The sequence below is a fragment of the Canis lupus genome, chromosome 9, assembly GCF_048164855.1.
Source record: "Canis lupus baileyi chromosome 9, mCanLup2.hap1, whole genome shotgun sequence".
Lineage (NCBI taxonomy): Eukaryota > Metazoa > Chordata > Mammalia > Carnivora > Canidae > Canis > Canis lupus.
In genome coordinates, this window is record NC_132846.1 from 39160944 (window position 1) to 39186547 (window position 25604).

A 25604-nucleotide genomic window follows, 5' to 3' on the forward strand; every position below is an offset into this window, starting at 1 on the left:
CTGAGCCATCCCAGTGTCCCATACATGAGCAGAGTCTTAACTGAATCTCTACAAGAAGCTAAGTCCTGAAACATCTCCTATTCTTTCAAGACCATCCAGTATTTTCTCAGAGATAGAACTGAGGCCAATCTAGCTCTCTTCCTTCAAAGGTTAGAAGGTAAAAAAAATAAATCACAAGACCCTGATTCAAAATGGCCCAGTAGGAATCATTATGAGTTTCTCTCAGTTTTGACTACCCATTTAATTGGGATGGAGACTGAAGGGAATTGGAAGAGGCCCCAGGAGTTACTCATTCTAGGCCTCACCCCTCAAAGATTCTGTTTTAATGGGTCTGGGGTGAGATCCAGTCATCAGTACTTGTTTTTAAATCTTCTGAAGTGGTTCTAATGTGCAGCCAGAGTGGAGAAGGACTAATCTGCTGCATTAATCCCCAAATACTGATGGCTGCAATAGAATCCTGTCACGAGTGTCAAAAATGTCAAAAATACAGATTTCTAAATTCTAATGCAGATGCACTAAATAGACTCCCTCAGGATGGAACACAAAAATACAGTGTCTGAAGGAAAATTCCATACTCACCCAGGTTTGGGAAACTGACATAGTACTTTGCTACTCAAAGTGCGGACCAGTACCACCTGTAAGATTGCTAGCAATGCAGACTCTGGGACCCGCCATAGACCTCACAAATCAGAACCTGCATTTTAACGAGATTGTCAGGATGAGTCTCAAGCCCATGAATGCACTCATCTTATGCATTCTTTCTTTCTTTTCATGGATGGGAAAGCAGGCCATGGAAAGGTGAAGGACTCCATGCACACAAGAAAGGAGTGCTGGGAGACAAACACACAGCCAGGCCTCACTGTCTAAGATTTTCTATGCTATCACAGTATATTTCTGGGTTGCTATCTAAGCTTTTGTTTTGCTTTGTCTGAATATAAAGGAAGCAGTTCCTCTTTAAAGAGCCATTTTTTCAGATAAAATTGGAAAATAACCGTAGTCTATGCCACTCGTATTAATCCCATTCTTAAAGAAGATCATATACAAATTATGAGATCAATAGTCCTGACTGATAAAAATCTCTTGAAGAAGAAAAGCTATATTTGGTCAATGACAATATAAAAGCATGGGAGATGTTGCTTCCCTTCCTACAGCAATTCCAGGAAAAAGTGTTTTCCTTTGAGCTGCTCCAACACAATCTGTATCTGGCATGATTAGACAGATTTTGTTTTGTTTTGTTTTTATGAAAACTATACCCTTCTGTAGTCTAGAAATTCTATGGACATTAACAAGTTGAAACACCTTTTGGGGGATTAACACACACTCTCAGTTTCCCTCCTTCCCTCTTTCTTCAACTTTTTCATGCAAGTACCATAGAGAGATGAATTTCAGAGCACTAGCACAGAGTTTTCAGATATTTTAGGAAGTGATGAGACACATGAAAGAATTCTAGAGTACTAAGGAAGAGAGAAAATATCAAGTGGGGGTGAGAATGGGAAAGCACTTTAGAAAAAGAATCCAGAAACACTGAATGAAACACTTTCACTAATACATAGTTTTTCCAAGGTCAAGAGTTGCCTCTGGGGACAACTTACAGGATTTTCTCTCTGATTATGTTCATTTAGTCTTATCTTTGGACAAGAACACCACCCGGAAACCAGCACTGTTATTCTGAAAGCCTTACAATCCCAGGACAGAATTCCTCCAAAAAAGATGTTCAGTGCAGGTGGAAGGTCAGGAAGCTAGCTGAGAGCCATTTCAAGCTGCTCTCCAGATCCCCTGGGCCTCTGTGAAGAAGGGCTGAGCAAAGGTACTCATAGCTCCAAGTTGCACCTCACCTTCCAAATCTTTTGATTCAAAGAGTTAAAGAACACATGTTCTAAAAATCAGTGACCTCAAAGAAATGGAAAAGCATTTCATGTTCATGGATTGGAAGAATAAACATTGTCAAAAAGTCTATACTACCCAAAACAATCTATACATTTAATATAATTCTTATCAAAATATTCCCAGCATTTTTCATAGAGTTAGAACAAACAATCCTATAATTTGCGTGTAGTCACAAAAGACCCCAAAATGGCCAAAGCAATCCTGAAAAAGAAAAACAAAATTGGGGACATCATAATTCTGGATTTCAAGTTATGTTACAAAGCTGCGGTCAAGACCATGTCTATTTGTTTATCACAAGTGTTTGTTGAATGATCGAATCAAATATAAAAATTCTGATTCCTATTTAAAGTCATATAATCAACAATTATTAGAACAATGCTAAATATTGTCAAGAATTATAGATAAGGACCATGCTAGGTAGTTTTCTTCAAAGAACTGACAATTCTATATTTTTTTAAAAGATTTTATTTATTTATTCATGATAGACATAGAGAGAGGGAGAGAGGCAGAGACACAGGCAGAGAGAGAAGCAGGCTCCATGCCGGGAGCCCGACGGGGGCCTCGATCCCGGGACTCCAGGATTGCACCCTGGGCCAAAGGCAGGTGCTAAACCACTGAGCCACCCAGGGATCCCCGACAATTCTGTATTAAAAAAAAAAAAATCAGGTGTCCCTGAGCAGACTTCCCTGCACTCTGGAAACTTGTAAATTTAAATCATGGGATCTATATTATTTTTTAAACTTGTCTTCTGGGTGAGTGATATCTATAGATATATTTAAGCTGCATATAACAGTAACAGCAGAACAATCCCTTGAAGCACATATAGCACATGTTATTTAGGTTAAATAAAATTCTGGCACAGATGGCTAAACAAAAGCATAAATAACTTATATGTCATACCCACATTCACAATATTGATTTCTGGTAGATGCATTGCTCACTTCCACTATGCAATAACAGAATATAAGGCTGAGGCTGGTATCTTTTCTGTTTTTACAAATACACCTTTACCCTACAGCTCTATGGCAAGATAGCATGTGTGTGTAGACACATAATCTTTGTACATTCGACAATGAGACTAATTATTATATAATAATATTGGCAACATTAAGCAGACCATCACTGTGGGAGTTTGAAATATGCAAAAAATATCTGTTAATTTATTCAAACTTGTTCAGCTGTCATCAAAGATAAAAATATGCCTCCACTTTTCATCTCCTTCAAGATCAAAGGTACATTTTTAAGTTTCTGTGTTTCTTTGATGGCATTAATTTCAACGTTTTTCCAACTAGACAAAGTGGTTCAAAATGCATGATTCTTTAACATATATTTCTGAAATTCTAATGAAAAGAATAATAGTAATTTTGTTAGAGAAAGTATTTCTCCACACACCCAAAAAGAATATTCAACAATTCAAAATTTCTACTTATAATAGTTGGTATTTTGCTCTTGAGAAGATGGGTTTCTAAAGAGTAACTGGTCAGAATTATTAGAAGCAAAATGTAACTGCAGTAACAGTTACATAGTCTTGGAATATAACAGAAAACCTTCACCCTGATGTAGATGATGACAAACTTTTACTGAATTTTATTACAGTGAAATTTCTTAAAATACCTAAATCCATAAAATATTTGCTAATTATATAATCTTGGATAAAAGCTAAATCAAACAAAAAGTGGTTATTGGGGGGAAGTACTACATACTTAATGTTTAAGCATCTTTCAATCCTACAAATAAACAAACCTTGGTTTTACAAATGATCTGCATCTGTTCTGAAGGGATTATATATTTTCTTTGGAGTTAACTTTTTAAGACCATCAACAGTAATGGCTAGATAACTAATGAAGAATTCCAATTAAAAGGTGAGACCAACTTGCACACCTGGTAGAAATACAGAAGTGAGCTTTTCTGAATGCATTTACAATCTAATTTTCTAAAGCATGGTTCTATGCTTTTTTCTACTATCTATGCATAAGAGCTAATTGTGCAAGGGAAAAATACAGATCACAAATTCAATTCATTTCTCTCCTTTGGCCAGATTTCACTGGGCCAGTTACAGAGAGGCTGACATTTCTGCCTTCTTCAGCCTCAGCAAGCACTGCCAGCTACTGAGCTAAAGAGAACTGATGTTTTTTTGGCCCTAAATAGTAGTTATTTGTTGGAGGAAGGAATGGTGTTTGTTTGGGGTTTTGTGGTTTTCTCCAAATAAGTAAGCCTTTGGTCAAATGAGTACAAATGCTTTAAGCTCATATTCATCAATTTATGACTTAAAATGACAATGACTTAATTCTTTGGTCTCTTCAAGTTAAAAAAAAAAAAAAACATAAAGAAAATCTCCCCTACTTTACCTTACTTATCTAGATAAAATAGGAAAAAGTGAATATTTAGTAAGCTTTTACTATGATGAGGTACAGGGAAAGATCCACTACATTTATGACTCTGCTGAGTCTTTCCACTGACTTGCAAGGTGGCACTTATAATCCTAGAGAGGCCCAGTGTTTCACCGTGGGTAGGGGCTACAGCCAGGACAGTAGTCTGTGTCATCAAGACAAATGCCTTTGCTCTGTGAAGAATTCTGTTCTCTGAGCCTTAGAAATGCCCCCAGAGAGTCTCAGAAAGATTGCCCGCTTACTTTGACTGTGGTTGCTCTAGGAGAGAGAAAGACTGCTTTAGAAATGAATAAGGACAATGTACTTTCATTCCTCACACAAAGATAAAATATTTTGTTTCTGAGCCCAGTTAACAAAGCAGCTCTTTTTTTTTTCCACCTATAATTCTTTATTTGGACCATCGTATTTACATACATTGGCTGCATATGATGTCAGTTGTGAATATGTTTCATGCCCTGACATCAATCAGTATCGTCAACTGGCATGAATTTACTTACTCTGCACACAGCATTTATAGGGGGTACCAAAGAAGTACATGGCAAAATTTTTACCTCCAAGGATTGATAACCTGGTTAGGAAGCAAAAGCAATATTATACTGAGTGGGAAGCCAAAGAAGACCCTCAGATTTCTAGACTAAAAGACCAAAATTTAATTTTTTTTGAGTGTAGCTTACACACAATGTTGCACTAGTTTCAGATGTACAATATAGTGGTTCAGACTCACTATAAGTTAATGCTATGCCCACAAGTGTGGCTACCATCGGTCACCATGTAACATGGCATGTTACAATGCCATTAACTATATTCCTTATGCTTGTAACTTTTATTCCCATGACTTATTCATTCTATAACTAGAAGCCTATTTATCTCCCACTCCCCTTTACCCATTCTGCCCATCCTTCCAACCCCCTTCTGTCTGGCAACCATGAATTTGTTCTCTAATAACTTACAGGTCTCATCCCGCTAAAAGTCTAAAATATTAAAGACACCTTTGACAGAGATGGAGAAATAGCAAAGTAAGTGAGTTTGTTTGAAGCCAAAACTAATAATAAATTCAATTCTGGCTGCAACTGGGGTTTAGATTACTTGTGAGAAATACAAGAAGAGAAATGCTGTAGGCCATCGGAAACACAGAAGTAGGGCACAGAGAGGATAAAGTTTAAACTATGACAGAGGACAAGCTTGCTTGGAAAAGGAGGGTGAAGATGTATAAGAAAAATGCTTAAAGTTTGAACCTGGAAGACTGTTTATTCTTCAGGAGAGGGGAAAGGAGGAGAAGGGAGGGACAGGGCAGGAAGAGAAGAGAAAGGGAATAGGAAAGGAATAGGAAGTGAAACTAGGAAAAAGGGCCAGAAAAAGTGCAAAGTCATGAAAGACAAGTGTGTGGAGATGGTAGCGGAGCATAGTCTCAAACCCTGCAAAGTTAGAAAAATATGGACAAATAAAAAAGGCCTTTGGATTCACAAGAATGCTCATTTGTAATCTTCTAGGACATTTTGACATTATGGTACAGACATAAGTCATTTGAAAGAGTCACAAAAAGAAATAGTGACCAAGAATTAAAGACATCGACTACAGATGGTGCATTCAAAGATTTAAATATCTAACTGACAATAAAGTTATTCCTGTTAGTTAAAAACACTGATATTGATGTATTTGTTATATGCCAGACACTGTCAGTACTTTGTATGTATTACCTCATTTAATCCTCACTCCAACACCATAAGCCAGGTACTCTTATTACTTGTCTTTTACAGAGGAGAAAACAAGGTACGAATAAGTAAGTCATAGAGCTAGTAAGCATTAGACCCAAGACTCTCATGCAAGCCTGCAGAACCTATGCCTTCTAACCAATGCTTACACTGCCCCTCACAGAAAAATATATATATATTTTTTATTGTTGTGTTTATTATGCATCCTCAGTGCTTTCATCTGTACCTAGCACATAGGAGGCACTCGATAAATTTGTTTCATTAATGAATTATTAACTAAAAAGAGTATAAGGGTCAAGCAAAAGGAGGGGGTCCATTTTTAGGGGACTTTATTCTGGGACCATTTAACCCCTTTTGCAGAGTTTCTCTATTTTCTCAATGTATAAATATATGAAAATAACCTTATTGTGCTTTAAGTTACCTCTGAATAAAAAATATGCCAGCAGACAGAAGAGATTAAGATAAAGATTAACTTCTCCCCTCAATCCAAGTAAGTTGTTTGATTTTCTGTCAAACTTAGAGATCTGAGGCTGGCCCTGCCATCTCTAAAAAGCCAAAATCCATTTTCTGTCTTCTGTGGGATACTGTACAGAACTGCAAGCTGCTTCTCAAGGCAAATCTCACTCAGAAGATACTTAAACTGGTAAGGATTGATTCCCAATGATAAAACGTGCCATCTCCTGACTGTGAAATTATTTTTTAAAAAATTTTAACTAGAATCTACAACTTTCTATACAGTTCTTTCTTATATAAAATAGTCTAGCTTTTCAACCCTTAGAGAAAAAAACAAAAGGAGTAGAAAATATTTTAACTGTATATCAAGTTGGAATAGATGAGTGTGAGATCACTTAGTGTTCACCTCTCATTCTCTCATGAGTCCCATGTGATTTGCCCCATTCAATGCAACTTCCGCTTTCAGATATACCCATTGACTTAATATTTTAAACTATGTAATCACTTATACAAGCTTACATTATAGATTTAATCAGCACTGTTTTGGGAAAAAATCCAATTATATACTTGTTCAATTTAGGAGACAAAATAAAAAAAAAAACATTTATTCAACTAGTACTTGGTGCTATGCACTCTTGACAGTGGAAGATGTAGAAGTATATGTGAGGTATGACCATTATGGTTAACGAGAATAGTTCATGCAACATGTTCATGACTTTCTAATTATATGTCATTACCTCTAGGAACTGCTGTAGCTGTGCACCTAAACTCAGATCTCAAGCTCCAAACCTTTTGAAATCAATAGGACTTGGTACTTAGGATTTATATTTCTTTAATGGGAGCAGACCCTTAGAAACAAAAAAATCTGTTTCAACAAAATTTCAAATAGCTTTTCAACTGTTCTTCCTAAGTTTTTTTTTTCTTTGCTCTTTAATTAATTTTTCTATCTTTTCCATGTGAAAACTTAATGTATCACAAAACTACTATCTAAAATAGATACAAAGATTTCTCTTTATTAGTAATAGTACCACATATAACCAAAAACTAAAATAATGTCTAAAATACACACTGATTTATGTGACAATATTATCATTTCCACCATTCAATCAAATATTCCAAGATTAAGCATTTCCAATATTAAATTAAATATTTTATAAAATGAAAATATTTACATGATTTTTTTAGTCATTTCTTAGCGAAGATCGGGAGTCATGCCATATAGTATTAAGCTAAAGTATTTGGTGAAACACAATGAGGATTTTTTTAGCGTTATTGAGCTATAATTGGCAAAAATTGTATGTAGTCAAGTATACAACTTGATAGTTTCATAAATGCATACGCAGTGGGATGATTATCACAATCAAGTTAATTAACATATTCATCACCTCACATAGTTTCTTTTTCTTTTGTGTATGTGTGACAAGAACATGAAATAGGATTTTTTAAAATTCTACTGTGCTATTGGTAAAGGAAAATTTTTTATGAAAGTCCATTTCTTACAGCACATCAAACTACTTCAATTTCCACAATAATAATACTGGTTTGAATTGTGATTTGTTATTCATGCTTATACGATTTCACAGCATATCTCTTTTATTCATAAAGGTGCTATATGGAATATTTTAATTTTTCTAATTAAAACTAATTTTGTTTGGGACATTTTAAAGCATCTCCCAATATTTGGTTTCTAACCCTACCAAAAAGGAAAAAAATCCTGAAACCAAGATTCAAACTTGCTGGTTGATAAGAAACAAAACCTCTTAAAGTAATATCTCTAACCACACTCAGGGGAAAGTTTACTAAGTTTGGAGAACTTCAGAGAATATCTGATCAAGTATTGTATTTCATGTAAAAAGTTTGGATAACACGAAAATACTAGAATCATATAATATCCCAGGAAAATAGCTAGAAATCTGTGAACTATTTTGCAATAAAGTCAAAGCACTGGGGACGCCTGGGTGGCTCAGTGGTTAAAAGCATGTGCCTTCGGCTCAGGGTGTGATCCTGGAGTCCCGCGATGGAGTCCCGCATCTGGCTCCCAGCATGCAGCCTGCTTCTCCCTCTGCCTATGTCTCTGCCTCTCTTTCTGTGTCTCTTATGAATAAATCAATTTTTAAAAAATCAAAGCACTGTCAGGATCTGACTTTACTTCACTGATTTAATGAGTTACATCAAGACATCTGGTAGAAAAACTTTGTTGAAATAGACAATATATATGGACACTATTTATATGGCATTTTCTGGCATATTTTATATGGCAAAACTCTGTATTTCATATATATATCACCACCACACTGAAATGGCTTATTACAATAAAATTTTGTTTATCTGATAAAGTAAATATTATGCTAGTCTAAAATATATTTAAATATATTTCTTTACATAAATTGTTTTTATTAATATCCAATTTATTTAGTCACAAAATGTTGGTCGCCATCAACTAAAATAAAACTGTAATAATTAAAAGAAATGAATACGTTTTTTTCATTCCACTTCCCTATACGTCTTCTATTTTAAATATTTTTTCCAAGATTAACAACTAACTACATTGATTTTAACCTCCAATCAAACTGGAGGAAAATCACTGAAATAGAAAAAAGGAAAATATGCACTACTTGGTTCACCTGTGCCAGAACCTATAGTGACCTCTTGTGGTAAATACTATTTACAGAGCTTTGGAGAACAATACAACCTTTTCCTAGGCCAGTCTCTGGAGAACATAGAAGTATTGTTCCTCCATGCTAGCAAACAGTCATTAACAATGGAAGTATAACACAAATATTAACTGAACCAAAGGATTTCTTGTTGGAAGTCTACTCAGTCACTGACAATTAAAATATTCATAGCTACTTTCTTCTATTAAAAAATATAGTGTCTTACATGGCTTTTTCAGTAGAGTATTAAAAGGATGGCAGCTGGGTACATGGGGTTCTTACATACCTTACTTCTGAAATCATACAAAAGATAGCCAAAGAGGACAATTTCTAGTGAAGGCAAAGGTGAACTGGGATAAGCAGTGTTCTGGTCAGAAAAGCATTGCTATTTATTACATAACACAGTGTGGGCTCTAGAGCAAGAGACAATCTGCTGGTTTATTTATAAATATAATTTAGGAAGTGATCAGTATAATGTCAACATCTTTGATGTATTAAAAGTAAAAGTGATACATTGTAAGACCTGGGCTAACCAAGGCTTCAAACACTGTGTGGTTCTATCACTGTTTCCTCAGTAGCAGCTTACATGTGAAAGAAAATCTTTCAAGAAAAAATATCAAGAACTTTATACCAAAAAAAATCATATTTTCACCATTTCTATTACATCAGATACTACTAAAAAGGTATTATACTTTTTTGTTTTATTTTTAAATAACTAGTTCTCTATTTCTTCTCCTATAGGTTCCCCTTTAAGATCTGTTTTTATAAACGTTAATTATAAGCAATTTTTTTTAATTTTCCTGTAAAAGATGACTGAGTCAAGAAAGTGCTTATACAACATAAATATCTCAAGCTAATGGAAAATTGAGTATATTGAACTTCTTCTCTTGCAGGGTAAGTGGTTGAAAAAATACTACCTTTTCTGTTTTCCTGAGTCCTTTTTTTTTCCTCTAAAGAGAAAAACATTTCCAGTTTTTCATAAATGTTTAAAATATTAAAAAACAATAACCAAATTATAATAAAAGGATATTAAATTTGGTGTGTATAATATTTCAAAATGGCAACCTAGTTCACTGTCATGGAAACTAATCAATTCTGCCTATTTGTTAAGGAATTAAAAACAAAATACAAATAAAATGTGCTACCCAAAGACATAGTCCGGTTGAGGGCCTTGGAAATGTTTTGTGTTGTTTTGTTCTGTTTGAATCTAAAATCTCACCTATAACTCTTACATATTCTTGCTTTCTTTCAGGTATTTACCCTCTACTCACAGGTTTACTTCTCCCGACAGCCCAATGTACACTGATGAATAGCTTGCATCAGTAATTGAAATTTAAATAAGGGAAGATAGCCTAATAATGTGCCAGACTCCAATTCAGTCAACAAGCACTTTGGGCTGAGGCCCTCTATGAGATATTTCACAGATGTAATGAACTCATCACATAGTTCCCAAACTTTCCATTCCTCGCAACTTATTTTGAACCTCCTGGCCAAAAATGTATCTAAACCTTGCTATTATACCTATACATTGACCTTTACACTTCTTAGACCATAACTACTAGAATCACATGTTAAGAATTACTGTAATTACTTTTATTTATCTAAAACTGATCTTGTCCTTTATCTTAAAACTAAAAAGAGGAATTCCCTACTTGTACCATTTGGGGATTCGGCCATAAAGTATGTTTGTATCCAATCTACTCAATGCCCTTCATTATTTTGTTTTATAGACTTTGAATCACTAGTAACAATTTTAAATGCTTCTCCACATCAGACTGAGTCAACCAAACAAGGAAAATAAAAATCCAGTCTCAAGAGGTGTAAAGTAACAGCAAGCAGCAGCTAGTGCTACTACAGGGCACAGAATACAGCACTGTTCATCTGAGGAATTGCAACTGAAGAGTTAGGAACTTTATTAGGAAGTTCTCCCACTTAAAAGCTACATCCAAATAGACCACACTTTGTGCTCTTTTGTTCCACATCATCAAGAAGTTCTCTGATGTCTAATTGGCTGAGATTTCAGTTCATTGGTAATATCCATGGACAAATAAGTGCCTGATGTTTTTTCTTTGTGTCCAATCCTCTTTCAAATATGATATCCCTCCCTTTTTGCATCTCTTTCTGTATTTCTGTTACTTTCCACATCTCCCTTTTGCTCTTGTGTGTGTGTGTGTGTGTGAGAGAGAGAGAGACAGACAGAGACAGAGACAGAGAGTTTTTCCCAGTACCTCCATCTTTGTATCTGGGTAGATAGCTGTCTGTATGTTTATTTGTGTACATCTCTCTGTATAAATTTCTATTTCATATGACACTCACTAAAAGATCTGATCTTCTCCTAAGAAGAAAATGATGCTGTATCAGAAGGAGAAGCATTTCATGGTGTAAAGGTAAATAGGCAACCCCAGCCTATCTTTCTTCACTTTCTTTCTTTTCCACTAAAGCTCTGCCAACACTTCACTTTCAATGTGGTTAAGTTAGTGAATAATGAAATCTTCACTGTGACAAACCTCATCCATCTGTGAGAATCCTGAAGGGAATTTTCTCTGTTAGTCTCAATTAAACAATTTCTCAGAATGAATTTTTCTATTTCTCTGCCAAATTATATAGAAATGGCAACAACTGTGGGATACTCCCACATGAATGTGCAGACCAATTTAATACTATAATTCTCAATTTCTGGGGTTCTTCCTGTAAAAGTAGTACTGAGACTTTCTAGTTTCTACTACCTACACATGCACATATACTTACCTCACATGACCAACACATTTCAAACAAGGCTCAGAGTTTTGAGCAGTGGCATTAAAAGCTAGCCATAAGCAATGAGAAGTGATATTTTAAATGCCAAAACAGATAAATTTTCATTTGCATGTGGTGTTTCTATTCATGGAAAGAAACATTAAACCAATGAAGCAATTACATACATGAAGTGTCAAAAAGATAAGACATTCATTAATTTGGATGGTAAATATAAAATAGAATAACCAGCATAAGCAGATATTTCTAAGTCACATTAGGGTAAAGTCTTAATTTCCTAGGATATCTTCAATAAAAGATATTCTAAAAACTGTCTCATAGTTCCAATCTATAGAAGAAGTTTTGACCAAAGATGCTTTATTAGTAAATTTCAGCCAAGGAATTCTCATCTTCTTTCTGGTTATCATGTAGAGGAACAGAAGGTCTATGGGTTTTATTTTGTAAGGCCTTCAGTGAAAAGTTCTCTCACAGACCAAATTGCATGGAGTTGAAATAACCCAAGAAGATAAGAAACCTGAAATAAAATGTTTGTATCTTAAATAGTTGATCCCAATAACCTTTAAATTTCCCAAACGGGTTATTTTAATAGTAACATACCCTTGTACTCTAGATCTTCACTTAATACCCGTAAAGGTAATGTATAAATAAACATAGAAATTGCCTACCATTGTGAATTTGTATTTTATATTATCATTAAAAAATCAAAAACACATTGAAATCACACTGGAATGGCTAAAAATATTATAGTTTTTAAAATTAGACTAAGACTATTTAGCTACTTTTTCAACTAAAAAGTCTGTTCTAGGCTTGTATAATACCAGGTGTTGACCAAAGTGAAAGAAATAAAGTCACAAGCTTCAAATTAAAGCCAAATATCATATCAGAGATTTATGAAAAATACCTTGGTACACTAAATATAGATAGTCCCAAAATCAGGGGAAATATTTGCAAGCTTAGTTTTAGAAGAGATCCTAATCTAAGAATTAGTATAATCTAGTCAACCAATTCAGGGTAAGCATAATTATATATATATATTTTTTAGCGTGACCCTCTCTCAGCTACTAGGCAGAGGGCTTCTTGAGAAAAGAAGTGTCTCTACCATTTCTTTTATCCAAAGGACTCCAGAGAGTGTCTGTTGTATATGGCACCCAAATAAATATTGTTTCAATGAATGAGCAAACAAGGAATTATGGAAGTGCATAGAGTATTTCCATTGCTCTACTATAATTAATACACCAAAATATCTTTCTCATAAGTCTCCAAATAAGAGATCTCAAAAATAAAATAACAGGCCTCTGAAGAAAAAAATTTCAAAGGATACTTCACATATCTTGCTTATAAAATTGGAAATTATATAAAAGAATTAAAAAGACATGAAAGATGTAGAGTTCAGTAACATGCAAAGTTTATAAGGTCTTAAAATGTGAACTATATAATGATCCCTATTCAGAATATCTTGGAGGAAATGAATTTATAAATGCTTGGCATTTTAAAGGCTCTTTAAGGCAAGAAAACCTTACAATCAGTAGCAAAGTGGGATGGCATTTTTAAAAATCCTTTCCCCAGTTACTTTTAAAGCACAGATGTATTGCTTCCCTTTTACATTTCTCATCTTCAAGTCAAATCAAATATATCATATAGACTAATACAGACTAATGCATAATGAAAAAATTTTAAATAAAGAAACTTTAAACAGGAACTTAACCACAGTAATTGCCTTCCCATTTTTTCAAGTACTGACTCAATTAGGTTCAACTCCAGCTACTCTTCCCAGCACAAGGGTCCTTTCGGCGATGCTCATTGGGCCCAAAAGCCATTCCAGAGACTTAAATCTTATTAAGTAGCCACTTTCACAGCCATTCCCAACTTGAGGGAAAGCCTTCCACTAAGATTAACTCTAAGAATTTGATCAATCCCTGAAGTCCTCTTGGGGGGAAAAATGTGGGGAAAGGGTGAATAAGAAATGCATTCCTCATCAAAGCAAAACTCAACTTTATTCTCCAGGTGAACCTACACCCTACCAGCTCTGCCTTCCCTTCCTCCCGTTCTGGGCTCTGGACAGGTGGGAGCGAGGTGAGTATGTCTTGGAGAGGGGATGCAACTAACTTTCCTCCACCACCTTATTCTGCTCCCCGCCCCACACCAGGGCCAACTCGTAACTGAAGCCACCAGGTAGGGCTGTCTGCACCCCCCTCCCCCTTAGGAGAGGGATGGGATGGGGAGGACGGGGGGCGCGCGTGGGCAGGATGGAGGTGGGGGTGTTCTGAACTGCAACTCTTCTTACCACTGGAGCGCCTGACGATGTTCTCCAAAAATGTGTTCTGCGGTGCCACCAGCCCTCTCTTGCCCCCCGGCATCCTGGGTCTGGAGAGCGGCGGCCAGGATCCGCGGCGGGGGAGGGGGGGATGCAGGACGAGAAGGTGGAGGAAGAGGAGGAAAAGGTGGAGGAGAAGATCGAGCCGAAAGAAGAGGGGGCGCGGCGGCGGCGACGGGGTCCCCTGACTGTGTCTCCAGCCCGACCCGGATGAGCAGCTCTGGGGAGGAGGACCAGGCAGTTCATGGTAGTAGCGCTCCCCCGGCCGCCGCTGCCCAGACTGTGGCGGTGCCGCACACGGGGCTCGGGAACTGCAGGCTCCGCGGGGCACAGTGCGCCTGCGCCGCCCCCGCTGTCGCTGTCCCGCCGGTGCCGGTGCTGATGCTGCTGCTGAGGCTGCTGCCGCGGCGCCGCTCGCCCGGGCGCGGACTCAGCATTTCTCCCGCTGCCCCGCGCCCCGGGGCCGGGGGGCGGGAAGAGTCACCTCAAGCCCTCGCTCCGCCGGTCCCTCTCAGTCCAGCTCCGGACCCGTCCGCGGAGCCCTCCGCCCCCCGCCCCGGCGCCCACCCCTCCCGCGCGGCCGGATCGCGGCTGCCCAGCGGAGCCCAACTTCAGCCGGGGCTGTGCGCCCGGCGGCCGCTCCGGTCTCCCCGGAGATCCCGACAAACGTTCGCCGTCCACTGGGGCCGCGGGGCGGGCGAGGAAGCGAGAAGCGAGCGGGATGCCGGAGGCAGCCGCGGGCAGTCAGTCGGACGGGTCACATCTCAGCTCCCGCCGCCGGGGTCCCGAGCCCCGGCTGCTCGCGGAGACGCGGCTTCAGGGCGGAGGCGTCGGTCGGCTCCAGCGCCAGCCGAGGCTGAGCGCGAGCGGGGACCGGCTGGGCGGCGCGCGGGGACGCAGAGCAGCCACCTGACGCTGCTACCGCCCCCCTCCGGGCTTGGGCGCCCGAAGCTCCACTCGAGAGCAGGCGCCACCCGCCCTGCCCCACGCCCAGGAGCCGGGGCCGGCTAGGGTCTGCGCGCAGGGCCGGCGCGCGAAGGGCCCCGGCGCCTCGGGCCGGAGCCGGCGCGCGGCGGAGCCCCCCTGGGCCGCGGAGCGCGGGGGTGAGCCGCCAGCCCCGCCGCCCGGGTTAAGTTGCGGAGAAGGTTGCACTCAATGCGAGGAGTAGGGGAAGAGGGTGAATAATTCACACCGGAGAGAGGGCGTGCAGCCGGCAGCATTCGTGCTGGAGAAGACAGTAGAAGCGGGGGGAACAAAGCAGCGCGCGGTGGGGGGCGGGGGAGGGGGAGGCGGGGAGAGGGGCAGATGGGCAGGAATCTAACTACCCTCCAGCCGCTCAGAACGCGGGCAGAAGTGAGACCTTGAGAATACAGGGGCCGCGGAGAAGGGACAATGGCATGAAGCGCGGACGGAGCGCGGAGGCAGGGAAGGAAGAGAGGAAGCTCACGCCGCTGCGCCTTCTTTTATCCAAGGCGGTGGTTCTCAAAGTGGTCCCGGACTGGCGGGAGCTCCTAGGAACTTGTTAGAAATGCAAAATGTAGGGCTCTACCCCAAAGCTAGGTAAGTAGGGACGCTCGGGGCGAGGGCCAGCAATCTGTTTTAAGGAAGCCCTCCAGGTAAAGGTGATGCGTTCTCGCTCAAGTTCTCAGAAGCGCGGATCGAAGGCTTCCCCTCCGGCGGCTCCCCTGGGCCTGTCCAGAAGGAATGACTGCTAAACAGAGACAAGGACCAAGAACAGAAAGTGTGCGCTGCAGCACAGTCAGAAGGCAAGGCGAAGGACAGTGGCACGGGGGTGTCCCCTTTCGCTGGGGTCGTAGTATGCTAGGTAACCAACCCCCTTGGAAATGGTCGAGGCTAGGTTGCTGTGAAGCAGCAGGAATCCTCAGGTTGGGGTCCGAGGAAACTTCTGCTCAGCTCCGGCCTTGGGCAGGGAGGAAAGAGGGAAGGTGTCTGACTCTGCTTAGAAACCCCTAGATTACCAACGACTGGCCTCGACTTTCGATCACTCTCTCTCCAGAGCACGGGGGCGGGGCGGGGGGAGGCCATGGTCTGTGACGGAGAGACGTATGAATACACAACCAGGATCCAGGTTGTAGCCTAAGGTCACCTCTTGCCTCTCTTCTCTGAAATTTCCACCCATTTGCCCAGTGCTGGGGGTGGCTGAGCAAACCCAGAGGGTTGACGCAAGACAAAGAGAGCAGTTTGCTCCGCTAGGATTCCTTCTGCAAAAAATCAAGAGACTGTGGAATAAAACTAGGCTATTTTAGCTTTCTACTCAAGTACTGCTGGTGGTGCAAGTTAATTCCCCTACAGCTAGAACGTCTTCTAAATACATGGGGGTGTATTTAGTTAAATAACAAGAGACTCAGGCACACATTGGATCCTTCTAATCTGCCTGCCACCGGCAGGAGTGAGAGATGCTGCTGAGGTTACAGCTTCCTCACTGCAGTTGCCAGGGTGTGTGTAAGCAGCAGAAGTGGAAAAGCGTTCTTAAACACACATGACTGGCTTCCTCCCTCCCCCATGGGTCTTATATAACTTGTGTTTGTGGGGACTAACCTAATGTACAGACACACCATGGTCCTAGACTAATGAGACAGTCACAGATTGAGGTGGTAACAGACAGACTAATCATATATATATAATTTTTTATATTTTATATATAACATGTGTATATATATATATATATATATATATATATTTCATGTATTGCTATCCTAGACTTCTAACATGATATGATAAATCCATCATCATCATTAACAGGAAATACTTCAGATCTATATGTTCTTTTGCACATCATCAGCTGCCCACATCTCGCCTCTGGGTATTGATATAAAATCTCTGTTTCCCAGCATTTCCCATCTAGTATAAATATCCTGTGTTCCTAATCACTCCTCTGTGGGTGTATTAGCTCACACTTCCCAAAGAGGAAACTCTTTTGGACTCCATTAAGAAGCAGTCACACAATTACTGGTAGAACTTCCCATTTATTTCCATCTGCAGATTTAATTAAAATGACATTTATCTTTTCTTCTTTGTCCTTAACTGTATAGCATTATAACTTTGGGGTTATTTTAATCATTGTAAAAAAATGGTAGTTATAAAGTCTTAAACCTTTGGTTTCCACACTTCTCTTAATCTTCTAGTTTAAATTTCCATTTTACCCAGGAAGAAACCAAGACTCAGAGACTCAGAGACATGGGGTGCCTAGCCCAAGATGGTACAGTGCTTTAGAGGCTGCACTGAGCCTAGAAATCAAATCTTCTAACCCTGTAGCAAGAGCTCCTTCTAAATAATAGATGCGGCTGATAGAAAATAATCTGCTGTTGGGTAAGTACTGGTAACGATAAGCAACATCCAGTGATCTCTATTGCACCACTGATTTTGCAGCTCTGGAGAGACGAGAAACCTCTGGCAACAATTTGCAAGCTCCAAATCAAAATAGTTAAGGAAAATAGAGTGGCACCGTACGGACTGACTAGCCCTAAGGAACGTGCTGGCAGATGTCAGCAAGGTGCCAATACAGCATTTTAAAAGTGTTTTGCAGACACAGTCCATATGTTGTAATCAAATTGCAGGATTTAACAGGTGAGAGAGATAGGAATAAAGAAGCTTCAATGTCACACAAAGGACTTCTTCTTGTTTGTTTCATTGCAAAGATTCCATTTTGAAGCAGGATCATTTGTTCCTTTCTTCTTTCTTGAGGCGTTGTCATTATAGTGGTGCTATCTGTGAGAACCAAGAGTTCTGATGCCCAGAAGTGTTCGCTGATGCCCAAGTCACAGCTCTGAAATGAATGGATGTTAGCTGAACTGCAGGTGCATTCCAGTTTAACAGCAACCAACATAAAGGTGAACATTAGAAATCTGATATATTAGGAGTGGTGGTTTGTATTACTACTGGTTCACTGAAGGATTCTTTCATCAAGCACCCTTCTTTGAAGAACTTTTAAATGCAGTTTATTTGACAATAGTGTAATTCTATGTGAACTCTCAGAAATGCATTAGAAGTAGGTCCAGTCTGACTTGATGTTGGACTCCTTATGTGAAAATAGCTTACCTGCTACTCTCTAGGGGAATGATATTTCTCCCCATCTCGAAGTTTTGTTTCTGAGATAACCATAGCATAGGTCTAAGGTCAATCTGCGGGTCAGGAGCTCTGATGGAGGAAACGAGGCAAAGAAGAAAAAACAGGGCCAGAGGCTGCCCTCCATCTTGGCCTCCAGAGTTGGTATGATTAGCAGGAGAATCAGTCCCAACCATTTTCTGCTCTTAAACCCATTTCCCAAGTGTCACTCTCTGCTTCCCCTCAGAGCCCTGCTCTAGCTTTAGCACTGAAAGATCCAAACATTACTACTCCGTTCCTTTGCATGCACAAAGTCCCACACTTCAATTATAACCTTCCTCCTTTTCCTCTTCTCCATCCCTCCCCAATCTAAGTTTGAGAAAAAGCAGAATAGGCAACAGAATAGAAAGCAAAATAGTGCATAGAGGTTCAGTGCTTAGACTCAGGACTCAGACTGCCTGGAGTTTAACCTTGCCCCATGCTAGCTGTATGACCTCAAGTAAGTAATGTAACGATTTCCCCTTCTGTAGAATGGGGATAAAAATGATCTACTTAGTAGGGCTGTTATGAGTGTTAAAGGAGTTTCTATTTGAAGCCATTAAAATAATATCCGGCATGTAACAAGTACCATATACGTGTCTATAACATAAAATGTTTTTAGCCCCTTCTGCTTTCATTTGCAGTAAAAGCTCTAGGTGGTGATCATTACTAATGTTCACCAATATCCAGTTGCCTTCTCCACCTTCCTGAAATTAGTTGTGGCCATAAACTAGTTCAGATTTCGGATCAACGAAATGTGAATGGAGGGAATGTGTGTTACTTCCTGATAAAAGCAAATAAGAGCCAGAACTCAATTCTTAGTGCTCCTCTTCCTCTGCCGCATTGACAACGGAATGCCAAGCAACACAAGGGAAATAGCTGCCTGAAGAGTCACCTAGACCTGTGGTGACATCATAGAAGCAGGAAATAAGCTTTCATTAATTAAGACCCAGAGATTCTGGTATTATTCGTTACTGTACTATAACCTAATCTACCCTGACTGGGACAGGTTATGAACTCGCTTTAGGTGCAGGAAATTAGGGAAACACATAATTCCCTGACTGTCCATTAGAATCACTTGTGAGTCTGTAAAAATCCCAACATCCAGGGCACGGCCCCCAGGCCAGGTAAATCAGAATTTCTGAGCATGAAACTCAGACATCAATAGTTTTAAAGTTCCCCGGGTGATTTCAGTGTGCATCGAGGCGGAGGACCACCATCCTAGAGCAACGCTGCACTCTGCAGGAATCTCCAGGATTTAGATATTGTGCCAAGATCCTCAACTCCTTAGCATCAGACCTACAGTTCGTTACACATACCCAGCAAGACTCGGGCCTAACTGCGAGTTTCTCCATACTCGTAGCTACTGGGCATCTGAGGAGAGAAATCTCCAAGACTGATGCACCATAAATTCAAGGTCTCCAAACCACCTGCCTTCTCAATGCAGCCCAATCCTTCTATACGTTCCTCATCAACTACCCGTTTCGTTCTCTGCAGTAGCTTTTTCAAAGCTTCTCCTGTGTCTTCACACCTCAGATGTCACCCTCACACCTCTCAGTCTCAGAAGATGACTCACAGAGAACAGGTCATGCTGCCAATCCTTAGACCTTCTGATTTGCCTCTCTCTCTCTTTCCTTTTCATATTTCTTCTAGGTGAATAGGAAGCGATTTCCTTTACCACCCCTCCACCGGTGCTCTGCATCTTATTCACTTGTGTCCCTGGAGAGACCTCACTTTACTAACTGTCCTCCCATCCCTTCATGTCGATTTGTCAGAAGAGTACTCTCCACTTACGCATCTCCTGTCCATTCCTTTACCTACTGGGGACTGGCCTCCATCCCATCACTTCTCTTGAAACTGCCTTCCCAAAGACCATTTTTTCAAATTGCCAAATCCAGTGAGGCAATTTTATTTTGAATTTTACTTTACCTGCCTATGACATTTGGTCTGCTTACCACTCCTCTCTTCTTGAAACAGTCTTTCACCTTAGACTGAATGGTTTTGAATACTGATTATGTGACCTTAGCTTTTTAATTAACCTATCTGTGCCTGAGTTTCTTTATCTGTAAAAATGGAATAGTAATACTGCCTACCTCATGACTGATGTAAGAATTACATGAGATTGTACAGGTGGACAGTCTTGTACCCACATTTCTCAACTCGAATACTTTAAAATCCTAAACTTTGCTTTTCACAAATTTATTTGCCAGAAAAGCCTGACATGAACTGTCAGGAGGCTATTTGTAATTTTTCTTTATCCCACTTGCCGTGAATATTGACATGTTTTGCTGTATACATATTAATGTGTTTAATCACAGGGATCACCATCACTAACCGTGATAGAAAAGATACAAATATACGGAAATCCACAAGTTTCTGAATTCCAAAACACAGATATCATTCCTGAAACTCTAGACACACATGCCTGTGTGCCGACTGGCTCTCTCTGTGAGGCAATTCCATAGGGATCCCTAATTCAATGTATCCAAAGTTTTCTCCCCCTCCAGCGTTTCCTATCTCAGGAGTGCCACCTCTACCCTCCAAGTTGTCCAAGTCAGGAATTTAACACTTTTTTATCCTTCTCCCCCACCTCCAATTATGCTCATTCTGCCTCCCATGTTTCTCTTGAGTATCTACCGCTCACTATTATTCCTGGCACTACTTGAGATCAGGGCACCGCCTGTGCAGTCAGAGTTGAGAATTATTGTTCCTCTAATTTCTTATACTTAAAACAAGTTCAGAGGTGCCTGCATGGCTCAGTTGGTTAAATGCCTTTAGCTCTGGTTGTGATCCGAGGGTCCTGGGATGGAGCTCAGTGTTGGGCTCCCTACTCAGTGGGGAGTCTGCTTCTCCCTCTGCCCCTCCCCCTGCTCATACTTTCTCTCTCTCTCTCTCTCTCTCTCTCTCTCTCTCATAAATAAATAAAATATTTTTGAAAAATAAAATAAAATAAAATAAAACAAGTTCATAACTGCATCAATCAGGCTAGATTAGGTCATAGTGCAATAACAAACCGTGTCAGAACTCATCTTGGCAATTGTATTGCTGCAATGCTCCCCTGACCTTATCTCCTTGTTTCCTGGCTTTTCCTTTCTTCCTCTGCTCTGTCCCCATTTCTGAGCTCCACCTCAATTCTTTTTTTATCCTGTACTTCTTAAAATCTATTCACGTTGCTCTTCTAAGTTCCCCCATTGCCCTCAGGTGAAAGTCCAAAGCCCTTAGCTAGCCTTTATCTATCTATCCCTGTCTGACTCCTGCTTACATATTTATTCTCAGCTCATCATTTCCATCATTGCCACCCCATATCCTCATACTTCCTTGTTCTTTTTTATTCCTTGTACTTACCATGCTCTTTCTTTCTTCCTTCACCTACATCCTATGTCTCCAGGCATATTCCTTCAGATCATGGATTAGATATCATTTCCTCCAAAAGTTCTCTTTGACTTCCAAGACTGGAAAAGCCCTTCCTGTGTCTTCTCCTGGTGCCACCACATGCTTTCTTTACTGCAGCTGTTGTCACACTGTTGTAAAGAAAAGATTATAAATACAGATGAAACCCTAGGTATCTCCTCACCAGCACTACTACTAGCCACTTTGGCATCTTAGTGAGAATTAGGAAAAGAAGTCTCTTGTGAACAGCACAGGACTAAGGCCAGGCACACCAATTGGTGAAATGATTATGACCTGGATTTCACCCTTGATGGGTACTCTTGGTAGAAAGAGGAGGGAAGCTTTCTAGATGAGAGAACTAGAAAAAAGGAAAAGCATAATAGTAGGAAAGCTCATGATGTGTGACCAAAAAAAAAAAATAGATAATTCATATTTAACAAAGAGAAATGGGAGGCAGAATTGGAGGCATAGTTAGGGGCTCGTTGGGCCAGGCTAAGGACTTTGGGCTTATTCTATGGGCAAGGAAAGACATGTTTTGAGTAAAGAAGTGACATGGTATTTTAGGAGAAGGAATTTGTATGCAATTGGGGACTCATCACCAAAAAACATTTTGTAACTCCATATGGTGATGGATGTTAACTAAACTTATCGTGGTGATCATTTTGCAATATGTACAACTTCAAATTATTATGTTGTATATCTGAAACTAACATACTACATGTCGATTATATCTCAATTGTCTTTAAAAAAAAAAGATGCTTCGGAGAGAGAAAAGACCAGGATTGGAGAAATTGTATAAGAAAACCCTGCATAGGAATATTTTTGTTTTTGTTTTTGTTTTTAAGATTTTATTTATTTATTCATGATAGACATAGAGAAAGAGAAAGAGAGAGGCAGAGACATGGGCAGAGGGAGAAGCAGGATCCATGCAGGGAGCCCGATGTGGGACTCGATCCCAGGACTCCAGGTCCACGCCCTGGGCCAAAGGCAGGTGCTAAACCACTGAGCCACCCAGGGATCCCCGACACGATATTTTTGATATATTAATATTATCTCCCCCTAAATCTCCATATTTACTGATACTCTCTTGTTGCCATTACACTGTCACTTCCCACAACAGCTCAGCTCTCCCTCGTTTTAGAATTTCAAAAGCCTAAGCATTGGAAAAACAGAAATGCAATGTGTAAAATGCTATAATAAAGGTTATGTGTATTCTTACCAGGTGCTAGAATGCCCTAAGTACTTTACATGCATTTTTTCATTAAATTCTGGGTTTTTTTAGAATTTATTTAGAGAGAGAGAGAGAAAAAAAAAAACGTGCAAGTGGGAGGGGGGAGCAAAGGAAAATGGTGAGAGAGAATTCCAAGCAGACTTCACGCTGAGTGTGGAGCCCAAGGCAGGGCTCAATCCCAGGACCCCAGGATCATGACCTGAGCCAAAATCAAGAGTCTGATGCACAACTGACTGAACCACCCAGGTGCCCGTAATCTCATTTAATTCTAATAGAGTAAAATAGAATTTCATCCAATCCAACAAATATTTATTGAGTATTTATGTACCAGGCACTCCAGGAGGTGTTTATATTTCTCCCATTGTATCAGAAATGAAACTGAGACACAGAGGAATTAAGTAACTTGCACAAGGTCTCCAAACCAGTATATGATACATCCGGGATTCCATACCCAGATTTTCAGAGCCCAGAAAACCCTTCCATTTAACCATGGCACTATACTATTTCCCAAAAGATCTGGAAATAAGTAACAAGAACCGGTTATCTCATATGTTCCCACTCCCAGGCTAGATGAGAAAAAATTCCCCTATGCTAAGAGAAGAGAAACAGCTGGAGAGAAAGCAAAGAGTAAGAAAATTCTGTCTCTACTGCAATGTAGACAGACCCCTGTATTTCCAAGGAAAATAATTAAAAAAAAAAAACCAATAAGTCTATAGGAGTCAAGACAGAGACAATCTCCCCCTACTCCTGGGTAGCAACAAGACCCTGGAGAGGAGGAGATGGCTGAGTTGAATGACTAAAGACATAGGATCTTAATTACCACAGAGAAATTACCCAAACCTTGTGGGAACGTGGACTTGAACATAGCGGAATGATTTTCCCATGCACTAAAGGGTCACCCAGACAGCAGAGAAAGTGAAACCCAGTGAAATTAAATCACTTATATTATTAGTTTTACCCACCTCTCTCACAACACTGTGAACTCTTAAAGGTCAGAGATCAAGTCTTCTGCATATGTTTCTTTAGCTCTGATTCAGCACCTAGAACATGCAGGCTACAAAATACATTGATTTGTTAATTACTCAATATTTTGGGGAAAATTTTTGTGTAAAATTAAAAATTTTCATTTCTACCCACACTTTACATCATCCACTACAATAAATTCCAAATATGCTATTAAGTTAAACATGTAACAGTTACTTAAAATAGGTTTCTAAATTATTTTTGAAGCATAAGAAATTATAAATAACAGGGTAAAGCAGTTTTGAGAACATCAAAACTCTATCACCTGCACACACACAAAAAGCATAACGTAGATGAAGAGTAATTTGAAGGAATGAGAAAGATTATTCATAATTCATATGATCAAGACTCCTGAAAGACTATTTCCTCAAATGTTTTGTTGCTACTCAGATGTGATAGCTGTAGACATAAACACTTTTAAATTTAATCTGCATTATTTATAATCTGCATTTTCTCCATCACTCTGTTAAGTTTATATCATTGACAACGCAATAAATCAAATCCTGATTTGTAGCATTAGCTGATTTCTGTAGCTGACTTCAAGTTTCTAATGTGACATTACTAAACATGGGGTTAGAAATTGATGCACACTAGCACACCATTATACAGAATTTCTGCCTTACAGATATAACTGTAAAAGTAATGTCAAGAATATAGATAATAGTAAAACGTAGTACCATAATTTAGGAAGTGACAAGTTTTGGGTATTGACTATGTTTATTTTTAATACAATTTAATTAATTGCAAATTAATATAGTTTAATCTTTATTAGTGACTATGTTTCACAACCCACTCACAAGATCCCTGCAAATTTAAAGGTTGGCTCTCACAAGCAGGTACAAGCTGGTTGCAGCACAGCACAGAACATAGGGCTATTGCTGGGTGGACATTTCCCCGACTGGATGGAGAGGGCCTGTCTGCAGAACAAAGGCCACTGGCCAGGGGAAGCCCTGCTTGTAGGGACCAACAGAAGGGATTCTGTATGGGGATCTTCTCAGTTTTCTTTTTTGCTCTAGCTAGATGGACCTGAGTTTTTGTTGCCACCAAATATTCTTGGTGGCAGGGCCCTCCACTTGTACTACTTTCTTACTTCCATTTCTTAAAATGGCTGCACACAGAGGGTATTGCCTCCATTTTACAGGTGAAGTATTGTGGTTGTTAAATGCTGTCCCATTGAATCCTCAGAACAATCTATCTATAAGTTGCCTAGATGCCATTTTTCCTTGTTCTCATTTTTCTGATAAACCATGAGATGTTAAAAGTGACCTGCTCCAAGGCAGGATTCAAGCCCAGTTCTCTTTAACTACAAAACAATTTCCTCAGGCTGCATTCTCAGCAAATGAAGGGTTAGTTAGCAGTGAATAGATCAGCATCTGTAAGATGACTAAGCTTTTGACCTAAAGAAAAGAAAAATCTATCCACTGGATTCCTACACCTTCAACAAAATAGTTACATCATTGGCAAGCATGTAAATTCTATCCTATACCTATTTTTCTCTTTTTCATCAAGATAAATGAAAATACCAACCCAGATTCATATGGGAACTACACTATCATCAGGGACAATCATAGGTCGACCACAGACTCAAGAGTTAGGCAAAAATCCATAAAAGTATCCTGTGAGAATCAACAAGCTACATGGAATTTATAATAAAGAATGCTGACATTTTACTATGACTTGAAAATTATGTGC

At 39.7% G+C, this 25604-nt stretch overlaps 1 protein-coding gene and 1 long non-coding RNA gene across 3 annotated transcripts in view; both read right to left on the reverse strand.

Annotated features, from left to right (window-relative positions):
• Positions 1-14557, reverse strand: part of KCNH5 (potassium voltage-gated channel subfamily H member 5) — a 278213-nt gene extending 263656 nt beyond the window's left edge. Inside the window, exon 1 of the mRNA XM_072838864.1 lies at positions 14135-14557. Within this exon, the coding sequence (XP_072694965.1) occupies positions 14135-14207 (73 nt within the window). The 5' untranslated portion in view covers positions 14208-14557. The remainder of the gene's footprint in view (positions 1-14134) is intronic.
• Positions 14558-17144: 2587 nt separating this feature from the next.
• The window catches only part of LOC140640074 (uncharacterized), a 113077-nt gene continuing 104617 nt past the window's right edge, over positions 17145-25604 (reverse strand). For both annotated transcript variants that reach the window (XR_012036731.1, XR_012036732.1), the window contains 3 exons: positions 23852-23943; positions 21614-21789; positions 17145-17951 (listed from right to left, as the gene is read on the reverse strand). This is a non-coding gene — a long non-coding RNA (uncharacterized lncRNA). The remainder of the gene's footprint in view (positions 17952-21613; positions 21790-23851; positions 23944-25604) is intronic.